General features: G+C 47.1%; 1 protein-coding gene across 3 annotated transcripts in view; it reads right to left on the reverse strand.

The window, feature by feature from the left end:
* Positions 1-748: 748 nt before the first annotated feature.
* The window catches only part of SNX33 (sorting nexin 33), a 48,499-nt gene continuing 37,201 nt past the window's right edge, over positions 749-12,046 (reverse strand). For 2 of the 3 annotated variants that reach the window (XM_081170607.1, XM_081170608.1), the window contains one exon: positions 7,741-8,826. In XM_081170607.1, coding sequence (XP_081026733.1) covers positions 8,583-8,826 — 244 coding nt within the window. In that variant the 3' untranslated portion in view covers positions 7,741-8,582. Of the gene's footprint in view, positions 1,926-7,740; positions 8,827-12,046 lie in introns of those variants that run through there. The other variant, XM_081170606.1, reaches the window with a different exon arrangement.

Here is a 12,046-nt window from a genome sequence, read left to right on the forward strand (position 1 = left end):
TATGGAAGCCACCCAGAGTGGCTGGGGAGGCCCAGCCAGATGGGCGGGGTATAAATAATAAATTATTATATTATTATTATTATTATTATTCAGACCATGTCTCACTCACAAGGGGTATTTTTTTAAAATTGCACATTGCTGCAAATATGTGGAGAACTGAATTTAAGATTGCAAAATGAGAAAGTGAGGGAACTAACAGTCCAACTCCCATCATTCCTGCCCACTGGCTAGGACCAGCCACCCATGAGGCAAGCTGTGGTGCATCCTCAGGTGACAGGATCCACCTGGGTAGCAGATCCTGATGCAGAGGTTTACAGTGGTACCTCGCAAGACGAATGCCTCTCAAGACAAAAAACTCGCTAGACGAAAGGTTTTTCCGTTTTCGATTTGCCTCGCAAGACGAATTTCCCTATGGGCTTGCTTCGCAAGACGAAAACGTCTCGCGACTTTGTTTCCTTTGTCTAAAAACAAAGACATGTTTTGTTTATAAAGTTAATTTATTTTCCCTTCAATTTTTGAACTGCTCTTTACAGTATGTGTGACTTTAAAGAGCAGTTAATAAACTGTTGTTGTACCAAATTTGGCTTTGTTTGGCCTTTTTTTGACCATAGGAACGCATTAATTGATTTTCAATGCATTCCTATGGGATTTCGTGATTCGCAAGACGAAAAATTCGCTAGACGACAAAACTTGCGGAACGAATTAATTTCGTCTTGAGGGGCACCACTGTACTTTCCCCTTGTTTCTGATCTGCCCTCACTCCTTCTTCCCGGGGGGGGGGCATTTTGTGGTTCGCCTCAGGTGCCAAAATGTCTTGGGCTGGTTCTGCCATTGGCTGGGGCTGGTGCTAACTGGGTCCAAGAACATCTAACAGACATGAAACCCCTCCAACCGACCCAATACCTACCAGGACCAGATTAACTGCCTTCTGCCCTCAGGTGGATGAAGGATCCTGTCTCACTGCCAGTGTTAAGTAAGACCCAACTACCCAATCCACTCAGTTTCAGGACCTGAAATGGGAACATGCCCAACAGAACTTGGCTGGAAAACTGCACTGCAAAATTTGGAAACTTTCTCAGGGTGGTTGTGTTTTGGAAAACACAATTTTGGCAGGTTCACTTTCAAAAGTGAATGTGATTTAATTTCTCCCTCCTCCCTTGTTGTAGTCCAACAATGTCCAGAGGGCTCCACATTCCCCACTCGATGACTCCACAGGAACCTCCATGGAAAAGCCCAGCTCTGCTTGGGACTTGTCTTGCAGCAAAGCGACAGCCTCCGGCAGTAGAAAAGCAAGATTGATGATAATGTGCTGGTCCAGGGGGGAGGTTACCATGGGGCGAGGTCCAGGACCTGAGTCGAGGGTCGGCAGACAGTCCTCCACGGGCGAAGCGGGGTCCACAGCGAGGAGCCGGGCAAGGACAGGCACTCTGGGGGAACAGGACTGGGTGCTGGCCGAAACAGCTCTTCAACGACGTTGCTTCCGCAACCTGGGACCGGGCTGACTGGCCTTTATCATCTCTGAGGCCAGGGGCGGTCCCGGCCCCCAGGTGACCCGCCTCTCCTGGCCTTAAGGCGAGCACTCCTCCTGGGAGAAACCAGATCCCTCCGCCTCTCTGCCCTGAGCCTCTGCAGCTCAGGAGAGGCCGGTGGCTTACTGGACCCAGGGGAAGACTCACTTTCCCCTGACAGGGCTGGGAGAGGCGCACCTGTAGGCAATGCGTCCTCAATCGCCTCCGGAGCCAGAGTTGATTCACCTGGTGCCTGCTCCTGAGGATCCGGCACAGGTGCAGGCGCTTCAGGATCAAGGCCCTGCCCCAGCTCAGCCGGCCCTGGAGGCGGGGACTCCTGTGCAGGCTGGGATTCTTCCGGTTCAGCCTCTGAATCGGATTCCCAGGCCATCACAGATAAAGTGGAGGGAAGCAGACCTGATAAGGAAGAGACCAGGAGGAATACGGTCAGGCAGCAGAGCAGCTGGTGGAACCCCATTGTTCATGGGTCTTTTTTTTAAAAAAAAAAAATGCCAATAGGAAACATCTCTTTGTGACCTGCATGACACTGGAAGACCATCGCAAACTGCAGGGACACTGGTGACCCTTTCCCAGGAAGACTTCGGGGGAGGCCCATGGCCCAGTGGCAGAGCATCTGCTTTGTGCAAAGGCCACAAATTCAATCCCAGACATCTCAGAGAGATGTAGGAGCAGCTGGACATAGAGGATAGGGCTATTTTTTCATGGACACGAATCACCCCAGTCTCAGATAAGCCAGCAGGTGCAATGTTAACTAAGCCAGTTGCTATGGCAACAGCCCAGTGCCCTCTATAGATGATTAAGGGATATCAGCTCAGCAGTCTGGGCTCTTGAGTTCATTGGCCAGTCAGTGAGTCTCTCTGTGAGTCGGCGTCTGCGCTACGTCTTGAAGCTGGAGCAACAGGGAGACCACAGGAGGGGAGAGGGGGCTGCTCTTGGGCTCAAATCCCGCTTGCAGGTTCCCTTGGGGGCATCCGGTTGGCCACTGTGAGAACAGGAGGCTGGACCAGTTGGACCCCTCTGGCCGGATCCAGCAGATGCTCTGCTTTGGTTCTTAAGAGAAGGTCTCCAGAGCTGCATCTCTTATTGCTTCACTTTCTTTCACTAGCAGCAGCAGCAGCAGCAGCAGCAGCAGGAAAATAGGCTTCCTCCTGCTTGCCTCTCCTTGCAAGCAAGAGGGGAGGGAAAGGGTGTTTGATTCCCTGAGACTCGGTCAGAAAGGAAGAATGTGATCTGAAGGGAGGGAGCTGGAGGACAGGCAGACTCGGAACGTCTGGTTCCAACATGTGGCACAAACAAGTTGTTAAGCCCTCTTGCACAACAACAGCATGGAGTCTGTAAGCAAATCCAACACATTCCCACTTCCTAACCTGATGCCTCTGGGAAGCCTGTCAGGGCAACGGCCCTCTCCACCTGAGGTCCCCACAGACTGGTATCCAGAGCCTGCTCCCTCTGAGTGCTGGAAGATTCAGGACAGATAAAAGATTTTTTTCTGTGCACAGTGCAGAGTTAAACTATGGAACTCACTCCCACAAAATGCAGTAGAGGATTAGACAAATTCATGGAGATTTCTGAGTTGGGGTTGAACAAAATGACTCTCGGCTTCCCTTCCAATTCTATCTGGTTGGCCACTGTGGGAACAGGATGCTCCTCTTACATTACTAGGTGCTTATGTTATTTAAATCTGGAGGTAGCATTTAGCCACAATGACTAAATAATAAGGCCACTGATAGCCTTATTATTTACTTATTTGTACTCTGTATTAATTGTATCAACTATTAATCCCACTCTTAAGCCCCAAAATGCTCCCACAGCAACTTACACGTTGCTTTATTATTAATGGTCCTTACCCTCAGGCTTAATTTTAAAAACACACACACAAGAAAAAAACACATCACAGAAGGAGGATGGAGAACAAATCACAGACTTTGGAGTTGGAAGGGACTTCCAAGGCTCATCTAGTCCAATCCCCTGTAGTGCAAGAATCTCAGCTAAAGAATTCCTGGCAGATGACCATCCAACCTCTCCTTAAAAACCTCTAGTGAAGGAGAGTTCTTCCTGATGTTTGGTCAGGAAGCCATCCTACTCTTCGGAGCAGCAGAAAACAAGCATGCTCCATCATCCATATGTTCAGATATTTGAAGGTGCCTATAATAGCACCTCCATGAATTTTTCTAATCTTTCCTTAAATGAAGTTGCTAAGTTTCCATGATTGGGATTCTAGAGATTGCCCCCCCCCCCAATTACCCTCACAAGTTGGCACCTCTAGTGAAGCAGCCACTGTCCCTCACATCCTCCGGCCTCTGGCCAGCCCTGTAGCTTCAATCTGAGTTGTGGATATTTTTGGATATAGTATTTTTTGATATGGATTGAAACAAGAGTAGCAGAGGACTTTTAAAGAATGTTTAGAGAATGCTCCCCACTTTACATGCTTTCACTTTTGCACAGGGGGCCAGAAACGTAACCCCCACGTAAGTGGGAAGTTGCCTGTAGTCTATTGCCAGAGCAACACCTGCTCTTCTGCTCTTAGACGCCACCTCTGCAGGGAGCTAACCATGGTCCTGTTCTCCTGCAAACTACCCTGGACTCCATCAAAGCTTGTCCTCTGCAAACCCCAACCTGGAGCAGGTGTTGCTTGGTGAAATCGCAGCAGTGGTTGTCGTGTTGTAGTCAGGGGTAGGTGATGCTTCAGTGCTCTGCATCTCTCTCTCTCTTTCCAGGGTTAGCAGAGCTGAAATATATGGGGCAACTTGCATGCCCCCCCCCCGATGTTGCTGGATGTTGCTCCCATTGGCCCCGGCCACTGGTCACACTTGCTGGGGCTGTTGGAAGTTGTAGCTCAACAACACCAGAGGGCCGCAAGTTCCACCTCTGTGAATGAAGCTTAGTGAATCCCAGCTCAAAATCCCAGCCATCGTGTCAGAAACTGGGTCTGATGATATGGAGGACAGGGAAGGGAACATCATAATCAGAGATGGCTGCCCACCTTCCAGCTGGCAGGGTTAAAATATGAGGTGGAGCTGTCAAGTTCCTCATAGCTACTTAGTTACGCAGCAGGTGAAGGGGATGTTGCCAGGGTCCTGCCCTGCTGCTGCTAGCAAAAATCCACTGAGAAATCCATCCCCCCTGGAAACACACTTCTGAAACAAAAACACAGAATACCCTGTATACCCATCGTGTTGTTGGACTCCCATCATTCCTGACCATTGCCCATGCTGGCTCAGACTTGAGGATCCTGGAGACCAACATCATCCTATACCAGGGATGGGGTGGGGGTTCAGATTGAGGGTCACACTGCCTTCTGGACAACTTTCCAGGGGCCACATGCCAGGCAAAAGTAGCAGAGCAACCCAGGAACATTTGTGAGGGATGATGGGTGTTGCATTGCAGCAACATCCAAAGAGCCATGGGCAGTGGCACACCTCGGGGTCTCAAATTCCAGAGGTGCCGTGTGTGTGATGCCAAAATTTGGCACCCTGGCCTCTAGTCTTCCATTCTACATCATAATTGTGGCCCCATGAGATTCTGTGCCCAGTGCAACTGAACCTAAATCTGCCTCTGCCAGAGGCTGCCCATCACTGTCTTAGAATCCAAAGTGTGCAATCAAAGTGTGCGAGACGATCTGAGGCTTGTTTGCTGGCTTAAGTGTCTAGTTCTCATGATTACAGAAGTTTGAAACTCTTCTTTCGTAACGGGCTAAATATCTGAAACAGGAGCACAAGTAGAAGGAAGCTTGTTGTTCCAGAGGCCTCATGCGTCAGAGGTCTAGGCATAAGCACTGTGCCAGGGCTGTGTGGTATTTTGACTGGGACAGGAAATTCATGTTGCAGAACTGGTGCACATTGGGTCTGCCTGGTTTATGAAAATGACATGGAAATCACAATGCTGACATAAGAACATCGGTAAGCAAATTACTTGTTGCTTCTCTGCATTTTTCAGCAGCAAGAGTTACTGACTCAAGGCTTAAAACAACATTCTGGTACCGCGAGAAACTCTGGAGTAAGTCCAAGCCAGGCCTGGTTTCCTTTCTATGCTGTAATTTATTCTCAATATTTCCCTGAGAAAACAAAGCCCACGCACCAGGCCAATCTATCAGCCAGCAAGTGTTGACAGTAACTAACTCCACTAACTTTGACATCCTCCCAATCAGCCAAGGAAAGGCGCCTGCCTGGAAGCAATTTATACCTACGGACATGGACATCCACCCCTCTTCTCAGAATCCTGTCTTGTAGGCACAATTGTGAAGTAGCTTTGAATAACAAGAGGTCATGCTCCACCCGTAGCTCTTTGCTCCTGTCGTTGCTCCCTTTCCTGCATTCGCCCACTCCCACCCCACCTGCCCATGTGACTCGGACTTTCAACTTTTTGCAAATGAAAACAGGGACACTCCTTAACTTCGACATCATTGTTCCTGCAGCAAGGACCTGCTTCCCAATCCACTGCAGCGAGGAAGGTGAATCTCTGGTTCATCGGCTGGGTGTGACTGCAGGGCACCCCTATCTGGCCGGAGGCCTCCCATCACTGCTGCCAAATCCTTTCCGTTCTGAAATCTCTTCATGTCAAGTCCAGGCTTGCTAATCAAGTTTGACACAGACATACCTATCTGCCTCTGTTTCCCCTTTCCAAAATATTTGCAAATATGTCCTCTTTCCCCCCACCCCTCTCTGCCCCTCCCACTTTCTTACTGACCACACCTGCTCAGAATCCACATTTGGGGAGGATTCAGATGCTGCAACAGCTTCTGCAAGGGTGAGAAAACACACACTTGAATATGCATGACTATGCTTGGTGAGCCACAGGAAATGCAAAAGGTGGTTACAGGAGTACCATCTCACCTGGCAATAAAGCACATGCTCTGCATGCAGAGCCCCAGGTTCAATCATTTGCAGTTAGAACAGGGGTGGCTAATCTGTAGCCTTCCAGTAACTGCTGAATTACAACTCCTGTCATCCCTGGTCATGCTGGCCGGGACTGATGGATTTGAGTCCAAGCACATCTGGATAGCGAACCTGTGACTCTCAAATCCATCAGCCCCAGGCACTATCAAGGCCAAAGGCTCTCCAAGTTAGATGGCTCTCAAGTGGGACAGCTGGAAATGACCACTCTTTAATGAGAATATACGAAATGGCCTTATACCAAGTCAGGCCATTGGTCTATCTAGCTCAATATTGTCAACACTGATTGGCAGCAGCTCTCCAGGGTTTCTGACAGGAGGCATCCTTGGTCCAACCTGGAGATGCTGGAGATTGAACCTGGCACCTTGGACAGGCAAGGCAGACACTCCACCATGGAGCTACTGCCCTTATGGAGACCCTACCAATCAGAGTCCACAATACTGGGCCACAGGGACCAAAAGCCTTTCTCATTACAAGTCATTTCTGTATGTCCAAGTGCCTCTTAGAAGCTGTAGAATGTGCATTGATGACATGGGGGCAGGGAGAGGCATGCATGGTGTTCGGCTGAAGCTCAGATCAGACTGTGTGTCTCCACCTCATTTCATGCTCTCAGGAACCCTGAAAAAGTTCACAAAATCATAGAATTATACAGAGTTGGAAGGGAATCAAAGGGTCATGTAATCCCTGTGCATCAATGTGCATGCGTTGATGTGGGTGGGGAACTTATCTGACACATGGGATTCTCCCCAGCCCCGCCCCCTTCTCTTAGCCCCCCCCCCCGCCTTCCTGCATGTATTGCATCCTGGAACTCCCATGTTGCCTCTTACTTCTTTGGGTGGAGGATAAAAGAGGAGTGTGTAGAAACCAGCCTCATGTTTCCTCTGCCCACTGTGGCCTTTGGCTCCGCCCACCCCTGAAATGTGGCCCTCGGGAGCTTGTCCAGAATGGGCTCAACATCCCGAGTTCAGGGAGTGCATTATGATCTTCAAGATGTCAAGAGCGAGTCTCGTCCCCAGGCTATGAGCAAAGGCTCCTCAGCCAGGGCTTGTGCTGGTTGCATTTCCAGCCACAGGCTGGCAGCTCCTGGGAAGTGAGGGGGAAGAGCAGGATAGAAATAGGGGCCACCCACCCTTTCATATCACTAGCCTGAGTACAAAGAGTCAAATGGGATTCCCCCCTGTGCAGCCTCCCTCTGCCAAGGCAACGCAGCATGTCAACATGTCTGAACCTTTTCCAGACCATCCTTTGCCCCAGTTCACCATAAACAAAAGCTCCTGCACCCATTTTAAAAAACTAATTAATGACGATACAACGGACCCTTTGAATTTTGCCCCAAAATACACTTTAAGTAACAAACCAAGCAGAACATAAAAATTGTGGTTCCCAAGTATTGTTTTGATTTTAGAATACAAAAAATAATAATCCTGTAGTTATCTCTGTGGACAGTTTGGAAAAAAATACAAAGGTGCTGATACCTTGTGTGTTTGTGTGATTTCCCAAAAAGATCCATTCTGTTGCACCAAAATTTATATTCCAATCCCTCTGCCTTTAAAAAAAACACTTATTTAAGCTCACCACAACCTATCTAGAAAGTACTGTTGTGATAAGCAGCAAACAACCCTGATCTCATTCACCAATTCAGTGGGGAACTGGGCACAATTAGGATGAGAAAACTCTAGAAGATCAAGCCTGAGAAGCAGCAGAAAACAAATAATAAACTCCAAGATGACAAAAGTTCTGTTTCCAATTCGTCTACAAAACATATTTTCTCACTTCCTCTGTAAACAATGCAGACTGGGAAGCCAGCAAACCCTGAGCAGAGGACGACAGGATGGTGTGTTCGCTGGAATGCCGTTTTGCCTCTCCGTTCAGTTCGGACGAAGAGAGAAGCTACAACATGGAGTTGGGTTGCTGGTGCTGCAAGCTTCCCTTTTTGATTGTGTGCATACTGAGGGGCCTTGAAGGCACCCAAGTCCACCTGGCAATGAGGCCTCCACCTCACCCTCCCATTCCTAAACCCCCTTAAAAGTACAAGCCTGGCTGTATGGTAGGAAGGCACACTTCTCATGCCCAGATGTACTCTTGTCCAGGCACAGAGGAAAATGCAAGCCCAGCTCATCCTCCTGCCAGGCAAATGAGAGCCAGGAGGTACTAGAGGCTGTCATACATCCGCAAGGTCTTCTCCAGCTGCTGACTGACTCTCTGGTAGAAGATGATCTGTTGCTTGAGGTATGACTGCATCATCCTCTTGAAGTCCAAGATGCGCCTCTCGTGGAAATGGTTCATCTCCGCCTGCAAGGCAAAGCCCACCACACGGCAGCGCTTGCGGATCCCGTCTGCCTCCTCCTGGTCCATCTTCCCCTCGTCGCTCATCCTCTGGCTCTCCTTCACCTTGGCAAAGGCACCTGCCCAGGGGGAGCGGGGCAGAGAGAGACAGCAGGCAAAGGCAACACCATTAGATGGAGGGTACCCCACTCATAATCCTCGGTCTCCCCTTTTAAAAGGCACCGTTTGCGTTGGATGTGATTTTATGAATGAACAGTTGTTTTAAACTAGTGGTTCCAACTTCATTTTGGGCGACCCCCCCCCCACCCCTTTGGTTCATCCCCAGTGCCCCCTATAAAACCCTATAAAAGCATCATTCAGAATAGCAGTTTGCATGACCCACTAAGGAAGATATTAACACAGTAAAATTCAGACCAGTAACAATTAATTGCACATTTATTCAAAATCCAATTAAAGCTATTTAGTTTAATTAATTCAACAAAACTGATGAACACCCAGGCCCAAGGGAAACCTGAGGTTTACAGAAGCAGAAATGAGAACACAGTCTGAAAACAGTCCAATGAGGACTGAGCACGCTCAGTGGCTGCAGAATAAACTGGGTATTAATCCCTCTATCAGCGTTTCTCAAATTTGGGTCACCAACTGTTGTTGGACGGCAACTCTCATCATCTCCTACCACTGGTCCTGCTAGCTAGGGATGATGGGAGTTGTAGCCCAGCAACAGCTGGGGACCCAAGGTTGAGAAACATTGCAAGTGGATACCTGGCACATTTTTATCAGGGCCAATGAGAGCGGGGTGTGGGGACCTGGTACAATTTTCTGGTGCCTATCTGGCATGTTTTATGTAATTCTCAACAGAATATACAGTTAATGTCCAATGCATGCACAATCCTGAGTAACATTCTTGTAAACCTGTGCTGTGAACCAAGCATTTTCAACTCTATACAGATATCTGATTCTGCACTTTGACAGTGTGACAGCCCAGACACATCTTACTATGCACAGTTGCATTTGTATGTTTTTCTATGTGAACACTGTGCAAATGCAACAAACTTGTATAGTGCACATTGTGTTGTGTTACATGTACAAGTTTAACATTTAAAGTATAAGGTTTGTTTGACTACAATCATGGGGGTGTTGATATTATTGATATTAGTCATTAGGATCTTAATATTCTCAACAAGTACAAATATTATATCTATTCTTAATATAAAAATAAAATTGCACATTTATTTTATAGCCATGTAAAAAAAAAAAAATTAGCCATTCCGCCCTTGCTGAGGGGCCCATTTTTTATTTTATTTTTTACTGGTGCCTAAACCTGCTCTCAGTCGTCCTGATTCTTATTTTACGCTAATGCAAACCATTTCAGTTCTACCTAACCATCTCAAATAAACTGTCTCACATTCCAAGGTAGTAATGATTACCACAATATTTACCATGGCCTTAACAGGTCAGGGTTTCTTGTTGGTTTAAGTTAATTTTGGAACCAGAAGGTTGCAAAAAGACTGCTCTGTGTTCTGATCTTGCTTTGACTTCTTGAATACCTTATATCTTCCTTAAAATCACTGTCCCTCTTCTCCAAGCTAAGCATGATGCAATCTTAAATGTTTGCAGTTTGACCTCAAGCATGACAGACTGGGAAAGCCAGAGAGGGGCCACATTTGGATTGTCCTATCAATAACCTTTGATATAAACAAGCTTTGTTCAAGTTCAAGTTTTATTGCGGCCAAAGCCAGTGACACTAAACACCACAAGATCAGACAAGAAATCAGCAACAACCTCAGAAAAGAAAAAAGGTTACACAAGGGAACTTCGCAGTGTGCCATTCAATAGAAGAGATTTACGCTTCCTAATTACTAAAGTGCAAAATTTAGCCACCTCATGATATTGAGCTTGAGGAATCTTTTTTATAGTGAAGAACAAGCTTTGTGCATTTGCCCACACAAGCAAAAAAGCCAGGAAGCTACAGTTAACTATAGTTTCCTGTTGCATCTAAACTAGAAAACTGTGGTTGATCTAAAGTTTACTAACAGTGGAATCCTATATGTGGTCTGCTCAAACATATCTTTTCTGTAAACTGTTTTTTTTGTTTTTTTACAATCAAGCAGTTAATTAATTAATTAATCTGCTAGCTAGCTAGGAGAAGTGGGGTGAGCATGCCAATATATTTTCTAGTATTTCTTTAAGCACACACAGCCCAGAAATATCACCAGATATATGGAAATGGATGAAGCTCTTACAGGAAACATCTCTCATGCTCTCTTTTGGGGTATATTAAAGAAGCAGTTCCAGCATGAGATAGGGAGATGGTTCTTTATTTTCTCAGATTACCATGACTTATAACTGGGGGGAGACTCAACCACCAAGCTTGGAAGGCTGGCTAACATCAATGCCACCCGAGTGAAAAGGACTATTGGTCTAAGACAAGGCCAAGAACAAGGCTGGCCCTACCATTAGACAGAATGAGAATCTGGGGGCCATAGCCATCTCCATTTTCCCAGGGTCTCCTCAAGTAGCTTGCTCTGGGGCCCCTAAGCAAGTCTGCAACCCTCAGGTACAGTGGAAGATGTTGCCCCATAATCACAAATAAAATTTAACTGCTGGTCTCGTAAGAAGATGCATGCAGAAGGAGAGGAAGGCACCATCTTATCCTTTGCTTCAGGCAACAAAATGTCTTGGGCCAGCCCCCAAGCAAGCAAGAGGAATCCCATTAGCCACTACGGACTTCAGCAGGACTCTCCTCGTGTTCGCAAGATTCTGAATCTATAAAGAATGAAGCCAAGAGTCCTCACTATCCAGCTGCCACCTCACGCTAATGCAAATGAAGAAATAACCCAGTTTTTGGCAATAAATAATTCAGATGGACTGCCTAATACACGAGGCAGGCACAGCGGACTGCATTCTGCTCTCGCTGCTGCACAGCGGCCACCCTTCGGACTTACTCAGGCATAAAACGGCATCTTCTGGGCACAAAAAGAAGGGATAGCATTGGAAGAGTGCAGAAACCAGGCCACCTGCTGTCATTTGCAACGTACTCCCCATCTATAATTGATTGGGTTTTATACTTTCTCACTGCATGCACCCGTTCACATCTGCTTGCAAAACTTGTGCCACTATTGCCATGGCATCTGCATTTGCACCAGCGAATTTATTCTGTCTCGAAATTATTGGTATTAGGTAGTTAGATTTTGAAGACTGCAAACCAGGTAACTGTGCAGCACAATCCTCTGAGTTTGATGGTACTTATTCCCAAGTACTTAACTCACAAATAAGAAAAGATTGCCATCTTATGATGCAGTCTTGTGGATGCCCCACCTGGTCCACTTGCCTGTTCTC

This window comes from Podarcis bocagei (assembly GCF_964188305.1).
Source record: "Podarcis bocagei genome assembly, chromosome: 14".
In the NCBI taxonomy this organism is placed as follows: Eukaryota; Metazoa; Chordata; class Lepidosauria; order Squamata; family Lacertidae; genus Podarcis; species Podarcis bocagei.